Source organism: Thunnus thynnus, chromosome 12 (genome assembly GCF_963924715.1).
Source record: "Thunnus thynnus chromosome 12, fThuThy2.1, whole genome shotgun sequence".
Taxonomy (NCBI): Eukaryota; Metazoa; Chordata; class Actinopteri; order Scombriformes; family Scombridae; genus Thunnus; species Thunnus thynnus.
Genome location: NC_089528.1, coordinates 16,243,244 through 16,270,815, shown reverse-complemented (window position 1 = coordinate 16,270,815; position 27,572 = coordinate 16,243,244). Strand labels below are relative to the sequence as shown.

At 39.1% G+C, this 27,572-nt stretch overlaps 1 protein-coding gene across 4 annotated transcripts in view; it reads right to left on the bottom strand.

Annotated features, from left to right (window-relative positions):
* Window positions 1-18,805, bottom strand: part of per2 (period circadian clock 2) — a 34,418-nt gene extending 15,613 nt beyond the window's left edge. For 2 of the 4 annotated variants that reach the window (XM_067605876.1, XM_067605879.1), the window contains exons 1-2: window positions 18,615-18,805; window positions 8,220-8,746 (exon numbers count right to left, since the gene is read on the bottom strand). In XM_067605876.1, coding sequence (XP_067461977.1) covers window positions 8,220-8,629 — 410 coding nt within the window. In that variant the 5' untranslated portion in view covers window positions 8,630-8,746; window positions 18,615-18,805. The remainder of the gene's footprint in view (window positions 1-8,219; window positions 8,747-18,614) is intronic. The other 2 variants (XM_067605878.1, XM_067605877.1) reach the window with 1 other exon arrangement.
* Window positions 18,806-27,572: the final 8,767 nt, after the last annotated feature.

Sequence of the window (27,572 nt, the reverse complement as noted above, 5' to 3'; positions counted from 1 at the left end):
ACAAAGAGAGAGGAGTGATTCTCATTCAGAAGGACTGTTTTTAAATCTGCTTTTCATTCATGTCAGCCATTGGCAGTGTTCCTTAAATGTTTATTTTGCCCAAATCTTTGAATCGAGTCTACTTTATCAATTAAAGATTAACAAATATACATAATCCACATTATCTAATCTAAGAGTAGCTAAGTACTAACTGGGTACAAAATGTTACCTTAATATTGTGATATTTCAAAAGCACAAATTTCACATGTTTCATACATGCTTCTCCTTCTCACCCAGCCGAGACAACTGCTGTTGCAAAGGTACTCAAATGACCTGATAAAAAAACAAGTATACTCAGTCTCACAATATGGAGTGTTGTTAGGATGGGCCTAAAAAAGATCAGCTCATTTTTGCCTTTGTGGAACAGAATAGGGAACAATGTGCATGCAGCTTCATCTCTCATTTGGGAGTGAGGTTACAAAAGAAACCACACTCCAACTCTGAGGTCAGTCTCACCTTCAGGGGGACTTAAAGTGCCTCAGTAGCTCAAAGGATGCACAACAGGTTGGCTCCAATAGAGAGGGATTTAGGGGCTTAAATACAACTGGAAGCAGAGGTGCTGCTAGAACTTTTGGGGCTCACTTAGAGCCCTGAAACTGTAAATATCATTATAGTATAATGTTTGCTATAAACAATATATCATTTATTATATAAAAGTGAAAGTGAATATTTCACATGTAGACTGTGAACATTTATTTTAGACCTTAGAAACAGTCGTTTGACAGAAGTGGTTTGACATTGACTCAAGGTCCACATAATAGCCTTTTCCAGAGCTTTTAACAACATCTCATGGTCATCCTCAGTGGATGGACTTTCCTCATTTGTCATCACAAGTACCTGTTGTCATCATAACCACCACTATAACAACAGCCTGTTGTCACAGGACTGGAGTGCCATACTTAAGCCACGTAATTAAAACTGAGCAAATTCTCATTTTCTGAGGAAGATGGAGATGAATTTAAAAGTTTGTAAAAAAGCTAGAAAGTGGACTTTGAGTAATGACATTTTTTACATGGATGGTTTTAACATGTCCTATCATTCTCATGCATGTTTCTAGATCTGTGGGTCTGTAAAAATAACATCCTTTATTTAAAAAAGGAACATTGTATCTTTCATGGAAACACAACAAAGTTAGACTCATGCAGAATGCGGGCAGTCAGCTCAGGTGTGTGTGTGTGATCCACTGTATTAACCTACGAGCTTAACGCTTCACTAATACACTAAAATCGACATCTCTCAGAGACTCTGACTCATCGTCACATAGGTTACTATGTATAATAGGCTTACCTGACTAAGAATAGAAAACACCTTTACAAATAGCCTCTTCAAGCAGAAGCAGGTATCTAATTCTGTCAAATATAGCCCTCAATACCAAAGAATGCAACCGCTGGCTTTAGAATAGACAGATTGAACCTGTATTGGTGTCTGAGACTTAGAAACAGTTTATCACAGTCTTTGTGCTGACCTCTGTGGAAATGTGTTGCCAAAACAGAGGCAGACGAGGTTCTGCTTTAGTTTCTACTTTGTGCAGGAAGTTTCTCTGCCCAAGGTGACGATCAGGGCAAGGTGGTTTAATAAACCTTTATCATGATGGACATTTTGAAAGAAAATGAAGTATACTCAGAGTGCACTCTAAATATGCTGGAATTTTGACTGTTGATGTTAACTATTGTTCCACAATGCACAACAGAGATAGAAGAAATACTCACAGCTGCAAAAAATAAAAAGTAAAAATAAATAAATACAATAGAATTAATGGCAGATGATGGTCCAGGAAGATCTCAGACAAAGTATCTTTACTTTGGAAACACATTTTGCTTTCTCTTTGTGAAGTTTGAAAATCACAGTTTGTCAGTTCGCATATTTGTCATTTCTTGTTAGTTTAACAGTAAGCTAGATTGATTTATTGTATACTAACTGAAAAAAAGACATATAGTAGAATCATATACTATTAGTATGTTTGAGACACAATACAAGTGTAACTAATAACAGTGATAATGACTCTGTTGTAATTGTTCCATTGCAAAGCTCAGGCTGGATCATTGGCATACTTGACAAAAAAAACATTATTATAATGTTATTAGTTACAGCTGTCATAGCAGGTTTTGCTGCTATGACAAATCAACAGTGCCAGGCAGCATGAGAGTGGGGCTAGAAGAGCAGCAATCCAAAGGAAAACGATTGACAAAAAGAATAAACACACAGAAAGCCATGCATAGTTTTAGCTAATTTAACCTAAAGCCAGGAACTTTGTATCTGTGGTAGTAATACAACAAAGTCATACTACGTAGGCACTCCACTGAACCATGTGTATTTAGTCCACAGTATTAGGCTACAAGCTTACCTAAAGACTATTAACAGCTGTCCAAGATACTGACTCACCTGAGCTACAACCCAGGTTACTATGAATAACCTGCTTACCTGGCTAACAATAGAAAACACCTTTACAAATGGCCTCTCCAAGCAAAAGAAGGTATCTAATTCTACCAAATATAGACTTCAGTACCAAAGAATGCAACAGCTGGTTTTAGACTAGACAGACTGAGCATGTATTAGTGTCTGAGACAGTAGGCTAAGTAGGTGGTAGTAAGTCTGTGAGTCGTGGAAACATGTTACCAGAGGAAAGTGCTAAAAGAGGCAGAGGAGTCAGTTTTAGTTGCTACTCTGTGCAGGAGGTTTTTTTTTTCTGACCTTCAACTGACAGGTTGTGTGAACATTTGACCGCTCACTTCATCAAGTGTGTGTGTGTGGATATCTCATTACATTGAAGAAACATGAATAAAACGGGGAATCAGTTGCATATGAGTGAGGCAAAGGAGCTCCAGCGGGTTTAAAAACTGATGTTGTTTTTCTCTATAATGACTATCAATTAACTGTACAACTCTAAATGATAAATAAATGAGAACAATAAACGCAAACTACAATTGTGTGAATGATTGTTTTCTTTTGGATGAAAGATAAGGTATTTTCAATCTGGACATATTCACGAGTTGAGACTATAAAATAAGGCTTTCTGACAGTATGTATGCTAATTTTTCTGACTTGGAGGCACTTGAACATGATGCTTGTACATTTGTCATAGGCTACTTTCGGGGAAAAATTTCACACTAAAGGCCAGTTAATTGGGGACAGCTTGTCCAACTGGGGACAAAAGCCGCGTCTCCAATTTGGAAAAAGATCATTTTTGGGTCAGTGGTTATGGTTACTGTTAGGGTAAACCTGAAATTATACCTTCCACATCTGCAAGTATGCAAGAGTCTGCTGGACTCCACGTGATGGAAATTTCGTCATCTGAGGGTTTATGCATAGCAAAATTTTTCTTCTCAGGATGGCAAAGTCATGACCCACTCTACTCTGCCTCTGATTGGCTAGTCCTCATTGCCTTTATTGGTTTGGTTGGTTAGGTTCATGCATGAGGAGTAAGACTGGTTAACGTTAAGGTAGGAATATCTGGGTAAGTCAATCAGAGGCAGAGAGGGGCAGGCCATGACTTTGCCATCCTGGGAAAAAAAAATATTGCGTATGCATAGGCTCTGTGCGGGCATCTGTGTACCTCCACTTTGCCCTGCATAGTCACAGCGCTGTCTTCCTGTAGACGCCGACCTACTGCACATGTGTGGGACGCGTCCTCCAAGCGGACTCTAGAAAGTAGTATACACAGAGCTACTATGCGTCTGTGGTGTCCACAGCTGGCCGTGTACGTGTCTGCTTGGGAGTATATCTGTGGCTATGGTCTCCAGGAAATTAAGTAACATAAGTAAACATGTGTGCATGTGTGTGAGCGTGTGAGACCCACTATATTAGCCTACAAGCTTATACCTAAACTAATACACTAAATCCGCAGCTCTCAAGAGACACTGACTCATCTCTCAGATACAAGATGTTACTATAAATAACAGGCTGACCTTACTTGGATGTTACAACATTAACAAATTGCCTCTCCAACCACTATAAAATACACAGTTATCAGTTTTTGAGGCACACCTGCACAATTCAGCTTCTGTTGACACTGTGTCAGAGTTTAAAGCAGCTCAGGCTCTGTCAAGTTGTACAGGACTGTGGGTGAGCGGTCGTTTTACTCCTCATTTCTCTGTGTTTTGCTGCATTCTTGTTCTCTGCCCTCACAAGCCTTCCAGGTCCTGCTGCAGAGAAGTTTGTTTGGAATGTTCCTTTATCTTCATAATGTACTTTTTGCTAGAAAATACAGGTGTATTTTGTGACCTCCACTCAACTTACAGCATGTGACATGCAAAACAACAGACTTTTTTCATGGCAGAAATTTTAACATGTCCAAATAGGAAAAGCACAGGTTTAATCAATCTTAATAATAACAACTGTATTCTGGTGTTGTGTGTGCTCACTCACTGTAACAGCTCACTACAACACTCAATGAAACGGAGCCATTGTTAGTGTTGTTAGTTACACCAGTGGTTATCTTGCTGTGATATAGTAAGTCAAGTCTGCTGTGAAAAAGGTCTGTTAGTGATGATTTATCACAATATTTATGAAAAAAACTATTTTGTGCTTTAAAGTTGTGCTAAATCTGGTAATATGCATAGATTTATTTTCATTTTGATACCTAAGTCTTGCTTTGTCACAAAAGCCTTATTACATCTGCTCAATATGACTCATTGTTGTGAAAGAATAAAGCATGAAACAGTTTTTACCTTATTACATAAGTTAACTATTCCCTCCTTCTTCCAGTCTTTGAGATAATCTAGTGTAAATATGTCCCGAGGAGTGATATCCATCTTTTCATGTGACTGTGACTTTGATGGCAATCAACAACATTCTGTGGGACTGTTGTTTGTTTTACATCAGCTTTCTTTGTTCTAACACTGCTACAACCACAATCTCTCTCTCTCTTATACTAATATACAGCTGAGGACCACAGACGGGTGAAGTAGGATCTTTGTGACAGGAGGAAATGGTGTTTATGGCTGATGCTATGGCTTTAATCCACATGGTCTACCAAAAATATTTAAGTCCACATCTCAGCATGTGGAAATGGCTTGGCTGTCAGGTATCGTGTTTCTCAATTAGCAACAGAGAGAAAAGAGAAATGTAGAGAGAGAAAAAAAGACAGAAAAAAGTTAGAGACAGAAATGTAAATTGGAAAAAAAAAGTGAGAGAGAGAGATAAAGAGTCTATTTAGAGTTAAGGGAGCAGTTTACAAAAAATGGGTACAAAAGGTTACAAGTTCAACTGAGAGGAGAGAGGGGGGAGGGATGAGCGAGGGAGACAAACAAGGAAATAGAGAAACAAAGTGAGCGAGAGAATAGCAGCTGCAGTCAGACAAGCGAGGGAGCTGGTGTGTGTGTGTGAGAAATGTACGATGCAGACAGGAAAAGGGAGTGTTTTTAAAAAAAAAAGAAAAAAAAAAAGATCTGGATTCAAAAACTCAAGTGAGGTAAGAGAGGCACGGCTTAAAGTGAGAGATTACGAACGTGAGCGCACGTAACTCTGCTTGCTCCGCCCAGTGATAAACAAAGACAAACACTGCGTTACCATGGCAATAACAAGCAGTGACACAACCCATCTGGCATTAGAAGAAAGCCAGCCTCTGGCCTACAGCCTTGTAGATGACATCAATCCAGTCTTCCTGCTGGGAGCAACATTGATTTTATTTTTTTCCACCACTCTAGACTCTAGGCTCTGGTTCTCTCCTGTGCAGACTACATTGTGTCGGAACCTATTTTTGGTCATGCTGTGGTCATGTCTGGGCAGTTTTCAGGACTTTTGGAAATGTTAAAATAAAGCTTTTAACATCTGGTAACAGACAGCAGATGAATAGCGGCCTTTTTTGTTAACTCACTCAAAACAATAAATCAAGCGACCTCATTCAATCAGTACTGTCACAGGAACTCAAGGGAGAGATGGGAAATTGAATACTATAATATGTCTGTTATCATTTTGCCAATGAAAGTTATGTTTTGTCAAAGGAAACAGACAGGACACCACTTTTTTCTAGTGGTGATGCCAGGTATGCTGCAGCACCACACCAGTGTCAGATTCAGTGATGCTAAAGTTTCAATTATGTCAAAAAGTATAAACAAATGAATACTGGATTTTTGAAGCAGCTATCGATTTTGACTTTTGTTTACATAAACATGTGAAAGATGCTAACATTTTTATAGGAATCATCTAATTTGGTCATTTAAGAATGTTGTATTTTACGGTTAGAAAAATACACTTGTCAGGAATCTCAGGTGGACAAATTATGTAATGACGACTGATTCTAAATTACCTAAAACATATCTTTGGCTTCTGCACTGTAATTTAGATCTCAACAAAAAAAGTCCCAAAACAAACAAACAAACAAACAAACAAACTTGATAGATTGATGAAATACTGACAGGTGGCTCCACTAACATATATCTACTACTGGCCTCAAGGCTTTCCAGTCACAGATATCAATATATGTGACTCTGTCTAAATATTTCACCTAGTTTTGGTAGATCAGTGCTTCGATAAATCTAAAGGTGCCACCAGATCTCTTACAGTAGACACATTTCAAATGGTTGGGGAACCACTGATATAGACAGTAACACTGTGAATTAAAGCAAGAGTAGCTTAACAAAATGATATCCAACATCTGTGCAGTGAAAGAATTGTGGTTGATCTTATTCAAAAAAATAAACACCATATAAGAGTAAAAACTTTTTGATAGATAAAAGTCCAAACTCTGGCTGGAAACAGAAGAGGTTCAGTACTGTGAGGCTGACTGCAGGTTGTGGCTGCTTTTATATCTACATCAAACACATTTCATTTCTTGAATAAGTGAAAGAGTGTCTGGTCATAATGTAGAATTATGGTGGATGTGAATTTATACAGATCCAACAGATGCAGACAGCATGTGAAAGACCAAATCAATGTTTTCTGTCGTACGCACAAATCAGATAACGTTGGCTTTCATGAAGACCAGAAGCAAAATGTGAGCCACTTGTATGTAATGTGAGCTGGCACGCGTTCAGGTTTAGTGAATGATAACACAGTTGTGGTAAGACGGAATGATGTTGAATTCATATCTGGCCTCAGTCCCGTGAATGAAATGTTTTGACGGAGAGCATGTCTGTATGTGGCTGTGCAGATTTACATCAATCTCACTTGTAGGAGGTCCTCAGCTGGCAGGAAGAGCATCGATAAGAGCAATATAATTTAAAAGCTATTATTCAAATCAATATCCGTTCAGATTTTGTTTTGCGGGAGAACTCTCATGGTCAAAGAAAACCCAGAGAGCAGTTTCAATTTGGTCAAGAGCTAGATAGCCATCACTCATTCATCAACAGCACAGACACTAGTCAATGCTGACAAACACATCTGAGGCTGATAGCTGCATTCATTATAACCAGACTGTGATGGCAGATGGCAAATCGCACATGAATTTTCATCCTTTATGCCTAAGCGATGTCGCTCCACATGAATATGATAATAAGGTCGACTACAGGGCCAAAGGAAGAGAAGTGAAGTCCGGCATAATTTTTTCCACTAAGTTCTGGTGTTTCCACAACAGTTTAGCTCCGGTCTACTTTTAGCATCGTTACAGAAAATCATTCAATGTATTTTTTTTTGTACAGACATGTGTCAGCTATGACCCTTTTTTGTGACCCATGACTGCTGCAGCTGGGATTTATTTGTTGTTTCTAACTTTTCTGCTGATCTACTGGTAGATATTCAATGTACTGGTGTTGGCATCCTGCATATTTAATGCTTTATACCGCTTGTGTTTAAAGGGTGATTTATGATTGTGTGGCTAAATCAACAAACCTCATTTTACATGCAGCTGTTTGACCACAATGAGAACAGCACTCAGCTTACAACACAGTTTTCCTGTCAGCCATGTAAACTGTTTGAAAGAGGAACTGTTGGTCTTCACCTTATTTAATATCTCCTGCTGCTGACTCCTTATCCTAACTGTCCTCCCAGAACTTAGGGATTGTTTGGCTCAGGAGAGTTTTATCTTAAAAAAGGAATCAACAGTTTGATTTACTGTGACCAAAAGACAATGAGGACTGAACATCACTGGATGCAGGAATGTTCCTGGATTGTAGAGGTGCTATTATTCAAACAAGGGATTTGCAAATGCCATCCACTCTAGTCTCTCTCGTTCTCTCTTACTTACACTCACAAATAAGTATGCCAAAAGACACATCCTAGCTTCTACCACAACCACCACTCACCTCTTGTTACTTTCAGAAGATTCCAGAAGTGCAGAGTCTTTGCTGTTTCCATTGGAGCTGCCCATTGACTCATGGCCGTTGCTCTCGTTGCCATGGCTGTCATTGCCGTGGCTTTCATTGCCGTGCGATTCACTCCCACTCCCGCTGGACCCGCTGCTCTTCATCTCCACGTCCTCCTCAGGGAGGGAGCGGGAGCGAGCGTTCTTGCGATGGTTGTGGGGCGAGGCGGGAGGGTCCTGACTGCTGCTGTCGCTGCCCTCTGAGGGGAGGCCTACACCTTGGCTGTAGCCACTCATCCGGTGTAGCTGTGCCATGGAGCTGCATGCGGTGGACGCTCTGCATCCTGAGGCTCCATCCTGGTCCTCCAGCACTGGGAAGCAGTAGGACTTGGAGTCTGAATCTTCTGACATCAGGAGGAGTGCTGCCCTGGGTTCGTTCCAGGTTAGTTAACTGGATAATAACAGAACACAATCACCCCATTTTCACAAGGGTGTTGCCAGAGGGAATGGGACAGGAAGCGGTCTGATCTGTACAGAGAAGGATATTATACATGTTAGCAATGAAGTCTTGTGCTCTGCAAGCTACACATATTTTAAATAATTTTAAAATATGGTTAGTTGCCATACATTAAGCACTAAACCTTCTCAATCCCTTTGAAAGTCAAAAATCATACTGGTATTTTTTCGTGTTTGAGCATATTAACTATAAAGTGTGTTTAAGTTAGCATGTACCATTTGCAAAGGCATAGCATAGGTTTTTAGAAAGATTAATGCATTTCCTCTATGTCAACTAAGTTTCACATATTTTCAATGCCTTACTGACATGAACCGAAACCAGTGGCCAACTGGAAGAGAGGAACCCAACCCTAAACATTATATTATGCTTTTGAGAACAGTCAGCGGTATGTAAAGTGTGGGTGATTTGCATTAAATTAGTCAAAACATGCAAAATATCATGGTTCTTTAACACAAGAACATATTCAATCATTAGCATGCACATATACAGGTACTGTGTGTACAAACACATACACACACTAGCCATTAATGCAAGCAAGCACACAGTTAAAAATTTTCAAGGACATGAAGCAATGCTCCACCAGTCATCCTTCAAAAAGGCGTCTTTCTGTCTTTTGTCTGGTGCGATATCAGAGCACATAGCAGGGTTTAACTCCTGACCTCTGAAGGGCTTCTCTGATGTACACTGAAAATGCTCCATAATAGAGACAGTGTGGCCTTTTAGAACAGTGGATCTGTCCCATCTGAGGCCTCCAACCCTTTCAAAAGGATAATCTAACCTGGGGCACATAAAACACTAGAAACCATTTATCTGAAGGCCACGATAGCAGCAGGCAGGGTTTTAAATACACTGCCCTGTATGGTACAAAATCAGTGTCATCTCAGATAATGATGCTACATGAATGCAAGAGTTCAGAAGAATAAGGAATAGGCATTTGTAAACCATTGTTCTAACCACCCACTAATGTGTAGATCTTTCCAAGGAAATTTCCTCTGGATACAGGAAGTGACAAGTTTCAGATTTTTTGGATGGATCAACAGTGGCATGTTTGGCATAAACACAAGGAAAACTGCATGGTTACCATGATCAGAGAAAGAAATATTTTCTCTGGATCATCTTCAGAAAAATATATTACAGCAGTAACAGTAATGAGTTGTCAACTGATCACGGGGGAATGTGGTTCAAAGATAACTGTGCATTCATCTTTTTGTCTATTGACAAAGTAATTATAGAAAGAACTAAGAGGAAGACTGAAGATTTACAAGAGAATTTGAAAAGTAAAATCTATGTGGAGACCGTACAGGATGATCTAAAAAGTGCAAGATGAAAAGGTGGATGAAAAGGTAGTGGGAGTAGCTTCAGCCCATAATGATATAGAATTATGCCATAATAATACCATGGTGATGCATGTAATCCATGGTTCAAATGATTGTCTCCATGTGAAGTTCCCTTGTACTTTAGCCTGACCATTTTTCACCAAGTCAGCAAGTTGAATTCTTGTACATTTACATTTTAACATTGTGAAACATAACTTTTACCTCTTAGTTATGGTCAAATTTGAGATTTAGAGCACAGAGAAATAACATGCTATTACTTGCATAATCCTGTTTCTAGGCAGCAAGATAAAGTCACATGACAGCCACTAAGTGTCCGTATCTAACCTCCAGTCTGGCTAATTTCCAGGGATAACCTGACTAGGCGCTGGCAGGCCTTCCTCTCTGCCCTGCAACGGAAAAATATCTATTTTATACTCTGACTAAAGAGCCACAGCGCCGTGCCCTTCTTAATTCACCTGAGCTCTTTGGGGATGAGCATGTGTGTTTATTTAGTCGAACTGAGTTAGTCTTTAGCATCAAGCCCATGCAAGCACAAGCTTTTTCCACATAGGCCAAGTGTGACGCTCACATTGTCTGTTGATCTGCTAATGATCTGTTGAAAGCTGTGTGTTAGACTGTGTGTGTACATAATGGTAGAAAGGCAACTAAATGTTCACCAAGCCTCCGTGTTGATGCAAAAGGCCTCAATAAAAATCACAAAAATAAAGATTTACATTTGTTAAATGTATTTGCAAATTATTCCAAATTAATATGTGTTTCTATTTATTCAGAAATCTCTAAAGCATTTGGTTTGTCGGCACTATTGTTTGATTTTATGAACATTCTTATTAAACATTTTACAGTATAATGGTAAAAATAGTCATCCAGCTAACCCTCCATTGCTTTCTGTTCACAGTGCACCTGATCAAAGCTTCAGTTTATAAGGTGAATCTCCCTACCTACTACTACTACTAAAGTATATCTATCTATCTTCTTCTCTCTGTCTGTGTCTTATTTACTTTAACATACAAAAAAGAACACGGGCAAAATTATACAGATTGTACACACAAGCAATGAACAAGCATAGACAGATTTGATAGTTTCACAATTTGCTAAAGTTTGAAAATGGGAAAAATTGAAACCTACACAAGAAAAAATTACTGTTCTAGAAATACTGGGTAAATTATATATAGGCAAAATGAAAGGCTTAAGTCTGTTATGCAGAAGGGAGGCTGAGGGGACCTGCCCACCCCCTCCCCCAGCTGTATCTGAAACCGGTATCATCTGGAACTCCAGAGTGCCTCATGACTTACGTAACATGACACAATGGTTATGATTTTGCCAAACTTTTATAGCAGAGTGAAAATGATTAAACGCATTAATGATTGACCAATCTGTTAACAATCACCAGCCTGCTTATCGCTGACCTTTCACAAAGCGGAGGGTTTCTCAAAGTCTTTGCTACTGTGTGAACTGGGTCAACATACAGCAAAATGACCAAGACAGTCAAGAAGAGATGAGTGAGCAAATAGCATTCCATTGTATGGAGATTGCTTGTTCATCTAAACTGGAGCAATGATTTTGGCAATGACTTGTCTTCTGTGAAAAGTAACGCACTTGAGATCAGCTTTGTGGTTATACTATTTTCTGCAGCAGATGATAAAAATGCCCCTTCATAAAAAGCCTTCTATTACACATTGGAACATCTAACTGAGAGAGATGACTAAGCCAACATAGTGTACATACTGAACATTCTGCACAAACCACTGCCCAGGGTTTTTGTTGCTCAGAGGAGGTTTTTGGCAGGCACTGCTTCAGAAGCAGCAACTAATACTCAAACTGCGGGCCAAAGTTAAAGAGCCGACCGTCATTGTGCCAAGTATTCATGAAGTCCAAGAGTTCACACTAGTTACCAACTAACTGCAAAACATTCACCTCATTAGCTCGAACAATCAAATCAGTTGGCTTGATTCCAGCAGACAGTCTGAGAGAGATAAAGAGACAGAAGAGTTGTAAAAGAGATAGATTTACAGGGAAGAGGGGGAGATTAAGAGAGAGTGAGACTGTCTTTACAATAATCCTACAGTTATGCTCCAATTCTACCAAAACTACTTGGATACAGGGAATGCAAGTCAGCTGAGGTACTCAACTCTGTCAGAGATAAGATAAAGATGGTGAGCAGTTTAGACAGAGCAGGTAGACAGAGATACACTTCTTCCTCTGCTCTGAGAAATACTTTTTATTTTGAAAATCTTCATCCTTCAATGAAATCCAATACCTGAATTTCTGCACCTACATTAGTAAAATCCAACATGGTCATGAGTGAAAGAACATCCCCAACTGTCGCATGTAGTTTCTCTTACTACTGTAGATGCTCTGCACAACTGACTCAAAGCTACAGTGCACAGATTTTATATTCAAGTTTAGCCGAGTGACATACTGTTACTTTTTTTTGTTGCTCAGATTGTTTTTGAGCTATTTTATTTTAAGCAACATTATTTCATATCAGTGAAAATGCACTGAATTGAACTTGAACTGAATTAAAAGAGAAAGAGTGAATCAAAGACACAATGTAAATGAATATGCAGTATGAGAAAAATAGAAGAGGACAAAAAGAGATTTTTGCAGCTGCAGACCAACAAGACTGCAGCTGCAGGCTTATTTGACCATAGAGAACACAGTGTCCCAGCACTCAAAATGGACAATCAAATATTTGCACTAACAACACTGAAAAATTTATGAGATGATTTATTGCACAGACCCATTTCATTTCTTTGTTTATAGAAGTAGAGAACTTGCTCAAAACAGGGCACTTATTCAAATGTCAACTTGCTTAAAGTATGATATAATAGTTAATAAAGAGCATACAATAACATTCATTTCATAATGAGCATTTTTTTGAACCACCTCGTTACCATTTTCAATAATAGTCTATAAAATGCCAAATCCAATGCAGCAGTAAGGGTTACCTGAGGCCAATTCAACATCTGTGATTATTCTCTTTTTTCCTTTCATTAACTAAAGGACTGTGCTTCCGACCTATTCCATCCTGTTGAGCTGCTGCAGGGAAGGAAGCCGAGGGAGGAGTATTGTCTATTTGATTTCCTGTGTCCCTACCAAGAAAGCAATCATCATTTGGGTGAGCTACCTCACAGGGAGTTTGATATATACTCTTCTCTAATATTGCCGCAGTGTCACTTTTCAGTCTGTAACATTCACTAGTTTAGCATGATCTATAAACACAGATCATGACACATTTAAATGTCAGTTATAATGTTTTCCTGTCAGCATGCACAACAGGTGGAAGCAGGTCTAGAAAGCTTGCACTGAGGCAGGTACAAAGAGGAACAGGTGGCTAACGAGGCAAAATGAGAAACATAACAGAATTACAAGTTACTCTTCTTGGTGCCTTTCAGTCATTTAAATGCAATCAAAAGGCCGTTCTGGGCTATAAAGGGATGAAATAGCTTCTTGACCGCTTGGGAACATGTTGCTCACTTGGCCTTTCTGAATCACTGAAAAAGAAATTCCTTTTTTTATTTGAAAAAAGGAACACTACATTCAGACAGAGCTTATAACCATTAAAGCTAAGGCTGTAATCAGGATGGGAAATTAAAGTTTGATGATGTTTGTAAGGTCTAGTCCCCAGTATCTAACCTTCTTCTGTCTTGTCTTTATTTTCCAACTTGTTGCTGTTTCCCAATCAGTGCTACCAGTGACGTCAAAAAGAAATACCCAAATCTGTGTGGAACAGTCATGCCATGTAGGAAACAGACATCAGAGCAAGGACTGAAGCCTCAACCACACCTGGACAATTTAACATTGCAATATTGCAGATTCAGTGTAACACTGGTTAAAATAATGTGACAAGATTTCATTCACATTTAAAACAGTTGACTTCTTCTGTCTGTGTCCTAATTAACAGGCTAATTTTAGGTTTCTGCAGCATAATATTGGCTAACTACCTCAAGGCATTCATTACTGCTTACATGAATGAATGAGGGATAATTTAACTGATTCCTATTGTGATGTGATGATATAGTGTCACTGTTTGAATAAATTATATTATATGTTGTGATATGTAAAAAGAAAATACTCTGAACAATACTAAAATGCTCATTTCAATCAAATTACCCAGCCTTAACTCTAGTCTATTACAAGTAAGGATCCTGTTTTATTCTGTAGTAATTTCAAAAACTGGCTCTCCAAAAAGTTACTGACATAACATACACAGAGGCTATGGGATCAAAAACTCTAGCTGTGATTTCATTCAATAACAAGATTTTTCTGTAATTCATCTATTCTGGAAGAAACATTCCGGCAGATTACACAAATACAAACACTGAGTACTCAGAAGTCATTTGTACTTACGTTGACTTCTTTATCACCAAATGAAATATATAAAAATCATAAAACGTCCTAAAAGTCCTATAATCATGTTATCTAATATGTCGACTCAAAACATTTTATTCAACCACGCAGGAGTAGCTACAGTTTTATAACTGTGTATCATGTTGGAGGCATTAATGTTCTTAATTACAGTGTGTAGTCAACATCCTGTACAACGGACTCAATTTACATGAGGACCTTACGTAAGTTACAGTAAGTGGGTTCGGATAGAAAAAAGTTGGAGGGGTGCGGGAACAGGAACGTTCAACACTACATATTTACAGTTATTATAGCTGAATAATGGGGGTTTGTTACCAAAAAACATGAGGACATTTAGATGCAGTTGAAAGCTGCAAAAAAAATAGCAAGTGAACCTTAAGTTGAGATTATTTTTCAGCAAAACTGCAACAACAGCTGTAAAAACTCTGATTAGGGCTGAGTATAAAATCTAAATATTAAAAGTTAATACTCTGAGAATATAACATGCATAATATATTATCAGATATTGCTTAATTTAATTCATAATAGCTTAGTTTTGTACTTTAGTTCATATCAGAAAAGTACAGTAAGCTATTGTATCGCTTTGGTATTGATACAAAACTTGGGTATCGCATATGATATATGATATAAATTAAGAAACATTTTCAACAATACCCAGCTCTAACTCTGACACCACACATAACAGCTTCATTATTACATTTGGTCAAAACAAAGTAAACTTTAATAACCTATCGTTGACACAGCTTTTTACTTTTCTGCAGCAACATAATTAGATTTCTGTCAAGAAACATACTACTGATGACTAAACCCTTAATCATGTTTCTGAAAGGATTTTTAAGCATGTATATTTGCAAATCTGTTTACTGACCATCTGCATGTAATCTGGTGTTTTAGAGTATCAGTCTATTGCTGCACACTTTGATATGTTATTCTCTTTTCTATGTGTGATTTCTCACAGTAATCTGATGCTTTGTGCATGTGCAAACATAGCTGCTGATATTCAACTCTTAGAACAACAAGTGCAGTGAGTCTCTTCATGTGCAGACATGACTGAGGTTGTTCCATGGAGTTGTTTCTTCATTCACTGACCTACATCTATGTTCAATTACATTTTAAATAGCTATAATGGATCAGATGCACATTGCACTCCACCCACTGTACCGCACGTTCCTAGACCACCTAAGGCTCTATCCATTTTCCATTTTGAGGACAAAGACCTAAGTGTTCAGATCAAGAGTGAACTTTTCCATTACAGAGCAAAGCTTACGTTTTCCCTTCTTGTCTTTAATTACAAGGCCAGAGTTCAGTTAGTTAACTCCACATAGAGCTGCTGACTGACAGGAAAAGATATATTCAGGAGTACGGAGTCCACACACACAGCTGCACAGATACTGTGGCACTTTTCCAATTTGAGTTAGCACTGTTAAAAATGTTTGTTTTAGAGAAACCCCGATCTGCTTTGGGAGAAACCTTCCAATCCTGGAAATATGTTTGCCTAACAATAAGTAGGGGAAAGAAGCAATTTGCATGAACCTCCCTGGGTGCTTTCACTGTGGGCGGGGAAATTTGTACCCGGCTAGATGCCAAAACTTTCCACTGATTGCAACAGTCAGATAGACGAGTCTAAATGACTCCCTTGCCAACCTTACATGCGTCACCCATCCTTTCTCCTCCCTTTAGAGTCACAAGGAGAATGCTGAATATGACTATGGCTATACAAGCAACAGCTAGACCTGACTAAAATGGACTCATTGCCTAAGTAAATGCACCAAAAGGTAAATATGAAACCATACTCTATGACAAGTCATCCATTCAAGCTTCCACTTGAAGTAAAACGCAAAATGTATTAGAAGTAAAATTCAGTCAGGTATCAAAGTAAAAGTACTCCCTTAGAGAGTTAAATGAATGATGCATTGGCCAGCAAACAGTATTTTAATGTTGTAATGTTAGTTTAAACTCCACTAATGTTCTGTACAATCACTGTAAGGTAAAAACCAGGTATCTCCAGTTTTGATGGGACCTTCATGCTTTCAGATTATGCTGCTGCAGGTTGAGAACTTTCCCTAACCTCCTTCCATTTTTGAAACTCCTTACATGTTGTCAAAAATGCATTATGTCATCGAGCTAAAAATAGGCAATTTTATCATTTTTTTCTAAAAAGTTGAAATTTTGGAGATACAAGGTTTTTAGCTGTAGAATTGTAACTACAGCTGAATACCAGCGACAAATGGTATTTATTAAAAGTACACTTTCACAACAAAGAAATACTTAAATACTACTGTAGAAGCATAGCGATGCAACATGGCGGGCTCTGTGGAAGAAGACCTGCTCGCTATGTAGATAGAAAGGGCTCATTCTAAGGTAATGAAAACCACTGACTGTATATAAATATGGACGACACATCTCCACTTATTGCCGCTTTGCAAAAGTGAAGTCAAAATATCTTGTTTCCAGGAGCTGCCATCTTGCTTGTGTGATGTCATTTTGAGACAGAGTCTGCGTAGTAGAGTCGGGTGGCGGGATGACGGCCCGTGGGACACGCCCCCTCAGGTGTCCAGCCAACTGGCGGCTGTCACAGCTGTCAATCATGACATCACACCCACTTTTTATATCGTCAAATAACTAATTAAACTTGTCAGAAAAATGACCACTTGGACAAACATCAACATGATGAGAGCTACCTAAAATGACAGAAACCATCTTTGGGAAAAATTTATTTTACATGAACCTTGATTTTTTAGTTTGGCTCATATGGTACCATCGATACCAGCCGCTAACATGGAGGGGGCGGGATTTATGACCCATACTGCAGCCAGCCACCAGGGGGCGATCGAGGTGTTTTGGCTTCACTTTTGGGCAGCTATATATGGTATAGTCAATGATGAAAACACAAGGATTATTACTTTCATGGGATTATACACTAATTAAAACATACTTATGAATATTATATTCCATTTCTGCCACTTTCTGTTCTGCTAGATGCCACTAAATTCTACATACTGCACCTTTAAGTTACAGTATCACAAAGATGTACTATAGTAGAGTAAAAATACTTAGTTACTCCCCACCTCTGCCATAGACAAAGTTAACAATTCTCAAAGCACATTATGAATGAATAAATGGATTAACGCTTCCATGAGGAAATGTTTCCTTTATTGTGTCATCATAACTAAGTGCAAAAACCGCCTGACTTAAGCTTGGCACCATGATGACTGTCTCTTCGGGGAAAACCGCAACTCATGTATCGTAAATTCTATAATCGGTGCTGTATGTGAAGCTCTGCCATGTGCTGCTGCAGCGGACTCTTTATGTAAGGCGTTATGTCGGAGTTTTTCATGTGACAGTGACACCAGGAAGCACGTCTACAATGCACCATATGTGAGTGTGACATTTCCAGCATAGTCATCTCTGTCAATTGCGCTCTTAAACCACCCTGCAGCATTAAGTAAGTTTCCTTAAGCGCAGATCATTATTGGTATTTCAATTTAAAGCAAGTCACTCCCTCACCTCTGTCAAGTGGGCAAGGCCAGTGTTTCGATTTAAGGAGTGACCGTGTTAACTGGTGACTTTCAACCCAAATGCGTCCCAGGTTGTCGTGGTGACGGCAGCTGTTGAAAAGCCTAAAAACCCTTAAATTATCTTAAACTGAATGTTCAACACAATATTTATAGTCGTCTGGCCCTTTTTGTTCTGCATTATGTAATTTAAACGGTGTCGCCAACAAGAAGCATGCACATTTCTTGAAGTTACTTCTGATGTGTAGAAAAATATCGATTAGCAGAGCAGCTGGCGTCTAGTAAACATAGCGCAGATACTAAAAACAGATGAGTATGTATTTAAAATTGATGAAGTACAATTAAAGGCTTTTAGGAGGACACCTACTTGTTTTGTTGGGTCACCAAGAGCAACCATTCTGCCGCAAGTCACCAGATAACACGGCCACTCGTTAAACCGAAACACTGTAGTCTACTGACCGTGATTGACCCTCACACTGACACAGTTATGCAACTTTCACGTTTCATGCTCATACCGTATTTTTACATATTCACATAAAGCACACAGCGTTAATGTAAGAGCTATCTTCATCTGTCTCCTTTTAAAACGTCTTCATCACACAGCAACAACGATACTGCATGTGACGGCTCGCCCACCAAAAAGTAAAAACTCCACTGACCTTTTAAAAGACAGATCCTATGCTGATAGTCGTGTCTCCGTGAAGTAGAGCCTTGTTTTTAAAAAGGTCGTTGTATTTGAATCCCAGATAGAAATCGCGTGTGGGCAGATGCTGTCGGTCCTGTGCTGTGCTGGTCTGACACACTGCTCTGTCTTTCGTTCAGGTTTCCACAAACACCGCGACTTTGCCCTGAATCTCCAGCTCAGGCAGTGACCTCATTTCGAGCTCCTCCCCAAGCTCCGCCTCCAGCTCTGCGCCCATTGGTCCAGAGAGCCGTCCGTCTCTACATCGCGGAGCTCTGAACCAATAGGCACCCCCGCCCCTCTAGGGGCGGTTACGTTGACGGCCGCTCCGCGCTGTGACTGGTCTCTAGAGCTGTCAGTCCTTTTACATAAGGATGTTGCCGCTTTCACGTGGAAACCCACGGCTTCAACCGGCGTGAGAGGGGCAAGAGCAAATCACTACAACGCAGCTGCCGGTGAATGAAGCGCTGCCGGTGGTTGGCTCACTGCAGCTCAGCACGGTCTGGCTGACTGTTATCTAAACGGTTATACAAGTGTGTGTGTGTGTGTGTGTGTGTGTGGCCAATGTGGGTAAACTGTTTGATGCGCAGTCATTGGCGTAAGCATAAAAGTTCTTTGACTTGTGATATAACAGAAGGAGTCTTTTGATCTTAGCTGTTATCTAATTTATTGTCACCCTCACATAAAAATTTAACTGGGCATTGTTGCAGTGCTGTTGCATGCATATTGCGTTTAAACATAACAATTTTAGTTTGGTATCACTATAAAACCTGTCTCCCCAAACATGAAGAGTTATGTTTTGTGCCCCATGCCAGAGCTGTATGCAATGAATTAAAGATATGCTGTAGATTAGCACATTTATATTCACACATTTACTTACTTATGAACTTACTTACTTCATCTACATTCTCCTTATAGTTTTTTTAAAATTAAAGTTGAACAGCTGATTTTACATTTTTAAACATCAGTTCTTGCATCTTAATTAGACAATGTCCAAAAAAAACAACAATAAATAATACATTCAGTACATACAGACAAAAAAATGTTTATATTGTCCATTTACAATAAATTTATTATCACAACTGATTGTTTGGGATTGCTTTGTTTTTTTCTGCTTTTCTGAAGAGTCAGAGTCTGTTTTGTCCCCCTAGTGGCTGTGTGTGTGTGTGTGTGTGTGTGTGTGTGTGTGTGTGTGTGTGTGTGTGTGTGTGTGTGTGTGTGTGTGTGTGTTTGTGAGTGTCTGTGTGTATTTGAGCAATCTGCTTCATCCACTGCAGTTTTTGCAAATTATATACTAAAATGTATACTGCAAGCCCGAGGAAGCAAACGAGAGCTGTTTTCAATAAATTTTATGCCTACATCAATGATAAGCTCTGCCACTTGCATGTCTGTCTTATAGTGATCGCTCAGCATCAGTTACTAATAGTGTGTCATAAAAGAATCACAATGCATTAAAATGAAATCAGCAAATATCTTATTGCCTTTCCTTTCATCCCGCCATCCATCCTTTTTCAAAACCCATTCATCCTGCTTGTGAGGGGCTGGAGCCTATCCCAGCATGCTTTAGGCAACAGGCGGCGGATACCCTGCACAGGTCGCCAGTCTATCATAGGGCTGACATATGTAGACGAACACATTCACACTCACACCCACGGGCAATTTGGAGTCTAAGATTAAACTGCATTCCTGGACTATGTGAGAAAATCAGCTCACCTGCAAGAAACCCACGAAGACTCAGTGAGACACATGAAATCTCCACATACAGTGGATAAGCCTCAGCCGGCTGGCAGATTCAAATCCAGGAGACGATGCTAAACACCGAGCCACCATGCTTCCCTCCCTCATACAGCTCCATACAGAGTTACAATGTGTTTCATAGACGCAAAAGAAGAAGAAACTCTACATATACTGTTGGAGGTATAAAGCATGACCCAAAAATATAAGTGTATCTTGCCTTCAATCAGCCATACCTGTTTCCATCCTGACACACTGCTGTGAAATTAGCATATCTCACACTATACTGGCCTCTGATCACACATTCAGAGTGCTGCTGTGACACCGTCTTACCATCTGCTTGAAACACAGACTTGCAATCGACTGAACGCCAAAACAAGGTGGTGATTAATGGAAAAGAGTCAGCTGAAAGAAATTATCATTTCACAAAGATCACAAGATGCAAATTTTGTTTAATTTGCATTGATCTGTAAATATGACAATATCTCATGCTGTTATAACTGGAAAAAATCCAGTGTCAAAGTTCTGAACATGTATGATTTGTATGAGCAGGTCATCCAGAAATGTATAAAATTGACTTATTTGTTGGGTGCACAAAAATCTTAATCATGCAACATACTGCATACAGTAAATATAAAATAATAAGCTGCAGAGTCAGTACTAGTTGTCTACATTTTAGTTCTAAAATACTGTGTGAACACTGAGACAAAAGCTGTATGTTTTAAATGCCTTTTTACATATATCAACAGTAGTCTTCAAGGAAAATACTGACCACATTTTTAAAAAATGTTCACAATGCCTCCACTCGCTACGCAAGCTCAACAATTTTGAGGTGAGCCAAAATATTCTTGAAATTGTGTATAAGAGTCTAGTGGAAAGCATCCTATCTTTTAACATGATTATGTGGTACCGTAATCTTAACACTGAGAGGGGGAACAAGCTGCAGAAAATTGTGAAAAAACATGTATGATGTATGTACGTCTGATGAATTCTTAAGAAGTAAAGCTGACAGCATTATTAACGAGCCTTCTCTGAATCTGAACTTTTACCCTCAGGGAGACGTTATAGATTACTGATAGCTAATTTAAGTATCTACAAGAAATCCTTTGTCCCAAGTGCTGTCAAGGTAATAAATGAAACTAGGATCCAGTAGACAAGGATAAAGGATGGTGCTCCTGACTGTGCTGCAGTTTGTTTGCTTTTTTGAATGTGTATGTGAATGAATGTGTATGCTGAGATGATGTATTGTAATGTCGTATGTATGTTTTTATGTTTTTATGACATGTCTTATGGTGGAACTGAAGAAAAATGTCCATATTGTGGACAATAAAGTTTTCATATTCGTATTTGTATTCACAAAAAAATTGTTTTTTCGCTTCCCTTTTTGTTTTGCTCAGCATTATCTAGGACCACAGATGGAGCAGAGTCTGTTGTGTGATCTACTTGCACAGAAAAACAAGTTTCCACATAAGGAATACAGCACCAGATGGCAAAAAGAACCAGACAGACTTGACTGGTGCTGGTTGCCTTGCGCTCTTTGTCGGGTTGAGCCAGTGCAAAGAGAAAAAGTGAGAAAGCAGTTAAGCATGCAAAGCGTGTGTAGCCCCAAAAACAAGTAGGACGCACATATGTTTAGACTCCCATATCTCAGTCACATCCTCTTGTAATCACATGAATGTGGGATGAATAGATGGATATATATCGATAGTGTACAAATAGATAGATAAATGAGGAGACAGATGTATAGACTGATTTAGAGTAATGGTTTTGTTGTTGTTAGACTAGGCTATACACTGGAAGTTTTGCCATTTCATAGAGTACAGACTTTATGAACTACTGCTACTAAAGTAAGGGAATCCATTCAGTGCCTCATTTAGAGTTTTTTCATTTTAGACAAATCCAGCCAAACGAAAGTGAGGTCATGTCTTGGTTCTGCACTGACAAAGAGCATATGTGAGGAAATTGCCTTCTTGGAGCTTGCTTTTGAGTTTTATTTAGAGACATTCATTAAAAGTGACAAAATTATGCTGAATTTCAAAAATCCGTTCAGCAGACACAAAATCGATAACAAAACTGAATGTTGCTTGCTTCAAATATTGAAGTAGTTCCACATTTTACTGGATGTCATGAAATCTTATAGAAATATAAAAACTATACATACTGATGTATGAAAAAGGCTCCTGTTGGTAAGTGCGAGTAAACAATGTGATTAAATTATGCATGGTATCAGTACCGATGCACTTTGAAACATGACCTCTGGATAGAGTCAAGTACTACTACTACTGCAAATCCTGAATTAAAAATGGCCTTCAGCATTAGCAAATCCATCCACTTAACATAAAATCAGTCAAAAATTAAAGTGTTTCCGGTGCCACTGGAAAGCATCAGATCCCTACAGCTAACCCACTCTTACGCAGTCAGTGACGCAGGCGTCCGAATATGTCATTGAACTAGGATTAATAATATCCATGAGAGCCTTTGATGGTTGGAAAACAGGATGAGACATGATGATACAACATACAGTATGTGTTTCCTTGTTTGGTGCCTGAAAGTTAAAGTGTGAGAATGACGCAAATCAGCTCAGCAGTTCAGTCCTTGTTGTTATCAAGGCCTCTGTGAAGAGCAGGGCATCCCCGGTAAGAGGGAGTGGAGTGAGGCAGATACCAAATATGATCATCAGTATTACCACAATCACTCAGTTCTTGAGGAAACTGACATACTGTAAATGGTGAGACAACTTATATGGTTAGCGGTAAAATCTGTGTCCACAAATATCTTGAAATATCGAGGCTTGTGCATGCAGTAGGAGAAAAGAAGCGTATCTTCCCACAGGACACTAAAGTCTGTGCTCCTCCTCCCATGCTGACATGAAGTGGTGCTATTTCCACAATAACAGCAGTTTGAACTACGTCACATGCGGAGCTCCGGAGAGCAGAGGCAGAGGATGTAGGATAGTTTCAGATCGGGCTACAGATATTAGCAGCTTTATGAGATGGACTGCCGCCAGCTCCCACTCTTTCTGTTTTACATTTCCATTGGGCTCAACAGTGTATCAGAAACTGTAGATGCCTTAGAGCTTATACACAAACACTGAGACAGATAATGATAAGTTGGCCCTTTCGGCAATAGAACTAAGGAAAAGTTGATGGATAAGGACATTTTAAGTAACACTGAAATTATGCTTGTTGACAGTAGTCATTAATTGTTGATACCATCACACTCACGAGGACAGCCAGGACGAAAACACAGACATTAATCCAGGTTTGAGCATCATGGAGACACTCAAACCTGGATAATCTGTTTAAAGAGAGTTCAAGATTATATGGCCACGTTGCCTGCCTTGTTATTTATTTGAGATAACTACAGTATGTGGGTGGATTGCATACAAACATTCATTACAGTACTGCCTCTCCTGCCAAGAAAGCTGTGGAAACGTGACAGATTTTGAAAGTACCTTTGGAAGTTCTGTCAAATAAATGAATGGAAGATAGCAAATTTTGATTTCTCTCGCTGCAGCAATTTTTGTTTGAGCCACATAATGCTGTTCAGTGAAAAAAATACCATACTGGCAAATGACTAAATGTCTCACACAAACCAAGCCATACCATAGCTTCCCCCAGCAATAGTGAAAAACACTGATTATTATTAGAGCACTTTATCCAGATCTACTCAATTTTCTGTCACTCGTTAATTATACAGAACAGACAACACACATACAGTACATCACTTCTGGCTATAAAAGCAGAACAGAAGGGATGTGAATGTGGAAAAAACTCAGCAAATGAAGCCAACCGGGAGACAAGCAAACTATCTCAAATCAAAGCACATTAGAGGGCCAAGATAGATTTTTAGAACAGAAAACGTCAAAAGATCTCGTCACCCCAGCAGCTCCATGCCAGCAGCTTTCAGCACGTTTGATTCACACACAAACTTTCAGCTCTCGATTTTGTTTCCAGAAGAATTCACTTTTTAATGACAAGCCACCATACTGGTACTGTGATTATTTGGTAGTTTTATTGTCTTTCAAGGACACAGGTCATTAGCATTCTTGTTCTCAAATCTATAATTTGTCAGCAAATGTACAAACATGTAACTGTTATTCATGGTGGACACTGCAAGTTGGATGGTGTCTGCCTGAAAATACAAAAGTGCCATAAAAATCTTTTCCATCTCCTCTCAGCTTATATTTTATTTTGGGTTTGCTTGTAAGTGTCTGTGTTTGGGGCCACATCTTTCAAAAGCATTTTAAAAGTAAATGTGAGCAGATGTAGTGAAGTTGAGATATAAGTCTCCATAGGTATAAGGTATAAGGTGTAAGTCTCCATATGTGATATTTGATTTTGTCAATTTGATATAGTCCACTTGAGCTAATGGAGTCTTTTGGATGTGTGCCAGCAGAGTTGCTTCTGACATTTGAATTTTCACAGACAAATGGTCTATTTTACTGAAGATAAGTCACTTGCATTAGTGCCCACTCTCTGTCAAATGGGCGCAAATCCATTCCACATTCAACAAAAAAACAAAAATTCAATACTGTTTTGTACTTCTTTATGGTTTTCATATTCAGCAACTCTCCTTCCCACAAGCAATCCGTCGGAAGTGATTCAGTTGCTTCATCTTGTGGGCATGGAGGGATCACCCTAAAACTGGAACTCATGGCTGAAGAGAAAACATGGGTGGATTATTTGTGATTGAAGCAAAATTTTGCTTTGTGTAGGACTGCTGTATGCTGTAGTCCGTCCATTATATTTGAACAGAAGTCTGGGTTACTTGCATGACTGTAAACGTTTTATCTCTCAATAGTACATGGAGACCAGGCTACCTCTATCTGTGAACACACTCTCTCCCACATGCAGTTTGTCAGTGAAATGTAGGTGGGTGTCAGTACTCCTATATAAAGTTTCCTGCTTGCCAACATTTTGTGAGTTGTCAAGCCATAAAGTAGATTAGAAAGCCACAATCAGTAAAATGGTTTGTATTTCAGAAAAAAAGCAGCAGGTCAGAGCAGTGTTCTAGTACTCCTCTTTGTCTTGGAGTGATGTTGCAAGGGACTAACCAGCTGTCTGCACATCTAGGATCAACTTCCCTGTAAACAATTCCTTTTTCTAGTATGGGACTGGGGACTGAATCATACTGAACATGTATGATTAAAGGAAACTTTATCAATTCCATAGAGATTATACACTCCTTACTCATATTGCCGTTCTGCTTAGAATTTGGCTTCTCAAAAGGTCACATTTAGTGCAAGGTCCTGGGTGCAAACAACAGGATGTCCATGCCTCGTACAGCTCAGTTTTTCCTGCTGATCTGATGATGTTTCATGATTACATGCAGATCAGAATTGTTTCCTTGTCTACATGCTGTAAGGATCCCACTCTAAATATGGTAGACGGAAACGAAAGATATTAGTCAGCGGACTACAAGCACCACTTCACACCTCAAACTGAAGTCCGGATATTTCGTTACTAATGACGATGATACATGTGTGCCATGTTTTTTGTCTTTTTTCATCTCTCACTCCAAAATCATTGATATGCAAGAGTCTGTCTAGATTAAAAACTAATGCTCCATTTGTGTACATTCAATATATTAGATTATCCCTTTGATTGTAGATTAAAAAAAACCAAAACAGCCAAATGGTTACTGTGCATGCCACATAACTGCAATGTTCCTGGTTTGGTTCCAGCCAGGGACCTTTCTTGCATGTCCCACCTATCTCTCCCTCCCCTTGTTTCCTGTCTGCTTCTTTGCTACCCACTGCCCAATAAAGGCTAAAATGCAAAAAAAAACCAAAACAACAAAAAACAAAAAACACCTTCCATCCTCCTTAATTAACAAGCACCTGTGAACACTGTTTCACAAAACAAAAGTATCAGCCAGGTAGAGAACAGTGTTTTTAATATTCACAGGTCATTATGCTTTTCCTACATCAGCAACTCTCCTTTTCACAGCCAATCACTGGTCGGAAGTGATTCAGTGTTTCTATCATTCCACTTGTTGGCTGAGGCGGAAGGCAGGGTCATCCTCTTCCTGATACCCAACACTGTTCTGATAATTTAAGAGTATCTACAGGTGCTTCTTGTTGTTTGCAACCACATAAAAAGTTTCTTAAAAATGGGTAGATTGTTTAAAATCAGTCCATTGTATTTTAGATGCGTCTTTCTTTCTTCACTGTCAGCGTGGTATCCTTTAATAGTACTTGGAGCCCAGTCTGCCTCCATCTGTGAACACACTCCCTCCCACATGCAGTTTGTCAGTCATGTGTAGGCGGGTGTCAATACTCTTCTCTACAAACTCGTGGAATTTTCTCTAACCAAACGTGACATATGCCACAGATGGCGTTCGCTGTACGTCAGAAGTTAAAGTCTCGCCATTGCTCACCACACATAATCTGCGCCAAATGATAAACTGCGTCATTCAAGTAGTTTTCAGTGCATCATAACTAATACTGTACCTCTAATAATGCAACAGCCAAGATGAGAAGTTGCTTTATTTGTCAAATGGCAAACCAGTTCCTGTGGATAACATACTATCTGCATTTATATACTTGACATCAGGTATGATGAAATGCTGAATGGCTTACTCAATTGTTGTTAGGGATATAATTCAAGATGTCCCTTTCATAATATATTTTAAATGATGAATATCTTCCTGTTTGGAATGTAAAAGTGCACAGCAAATAGTGATTTAATCCCAATGTTCACCCGAAGATATCAGCACTGATCACACCAAATTTTATTCCTACCCCACCATTGATTCTTAGAAACCTTGGTTATAGACAATTTCATAGTCATTTCTGCTCCTATGGAGAGGAACAAGAAGCACCTTCACACACAAATTAACAATGTAAAGAAACTGACAATACATTTTATGCCATTTAGGACACATGAAGATTATTCTGAGATAGAAATATTATTATATCGAGCAAGGCAGCAAGAAATCAACAAGCCAACCATGAGATCAGTAATGTTTTGTGCTCAATCAGTGATGATAAAGCTATTAGCTGGAGATACAGAAAACCTGTGACACAGATTAGTCTACAGGTACCCAAAGTGTAACATAATATATATCAAACTTCAGCATTAGCGCTATTACTACATTGAACCAACAGCCTTGTGAGGACTGACTTCAGCCATGTAACTAGGTATATATTGCCCTCTGCAGGAGCTCAACGGGTAAGACTCACATATGGCTCAGTCAG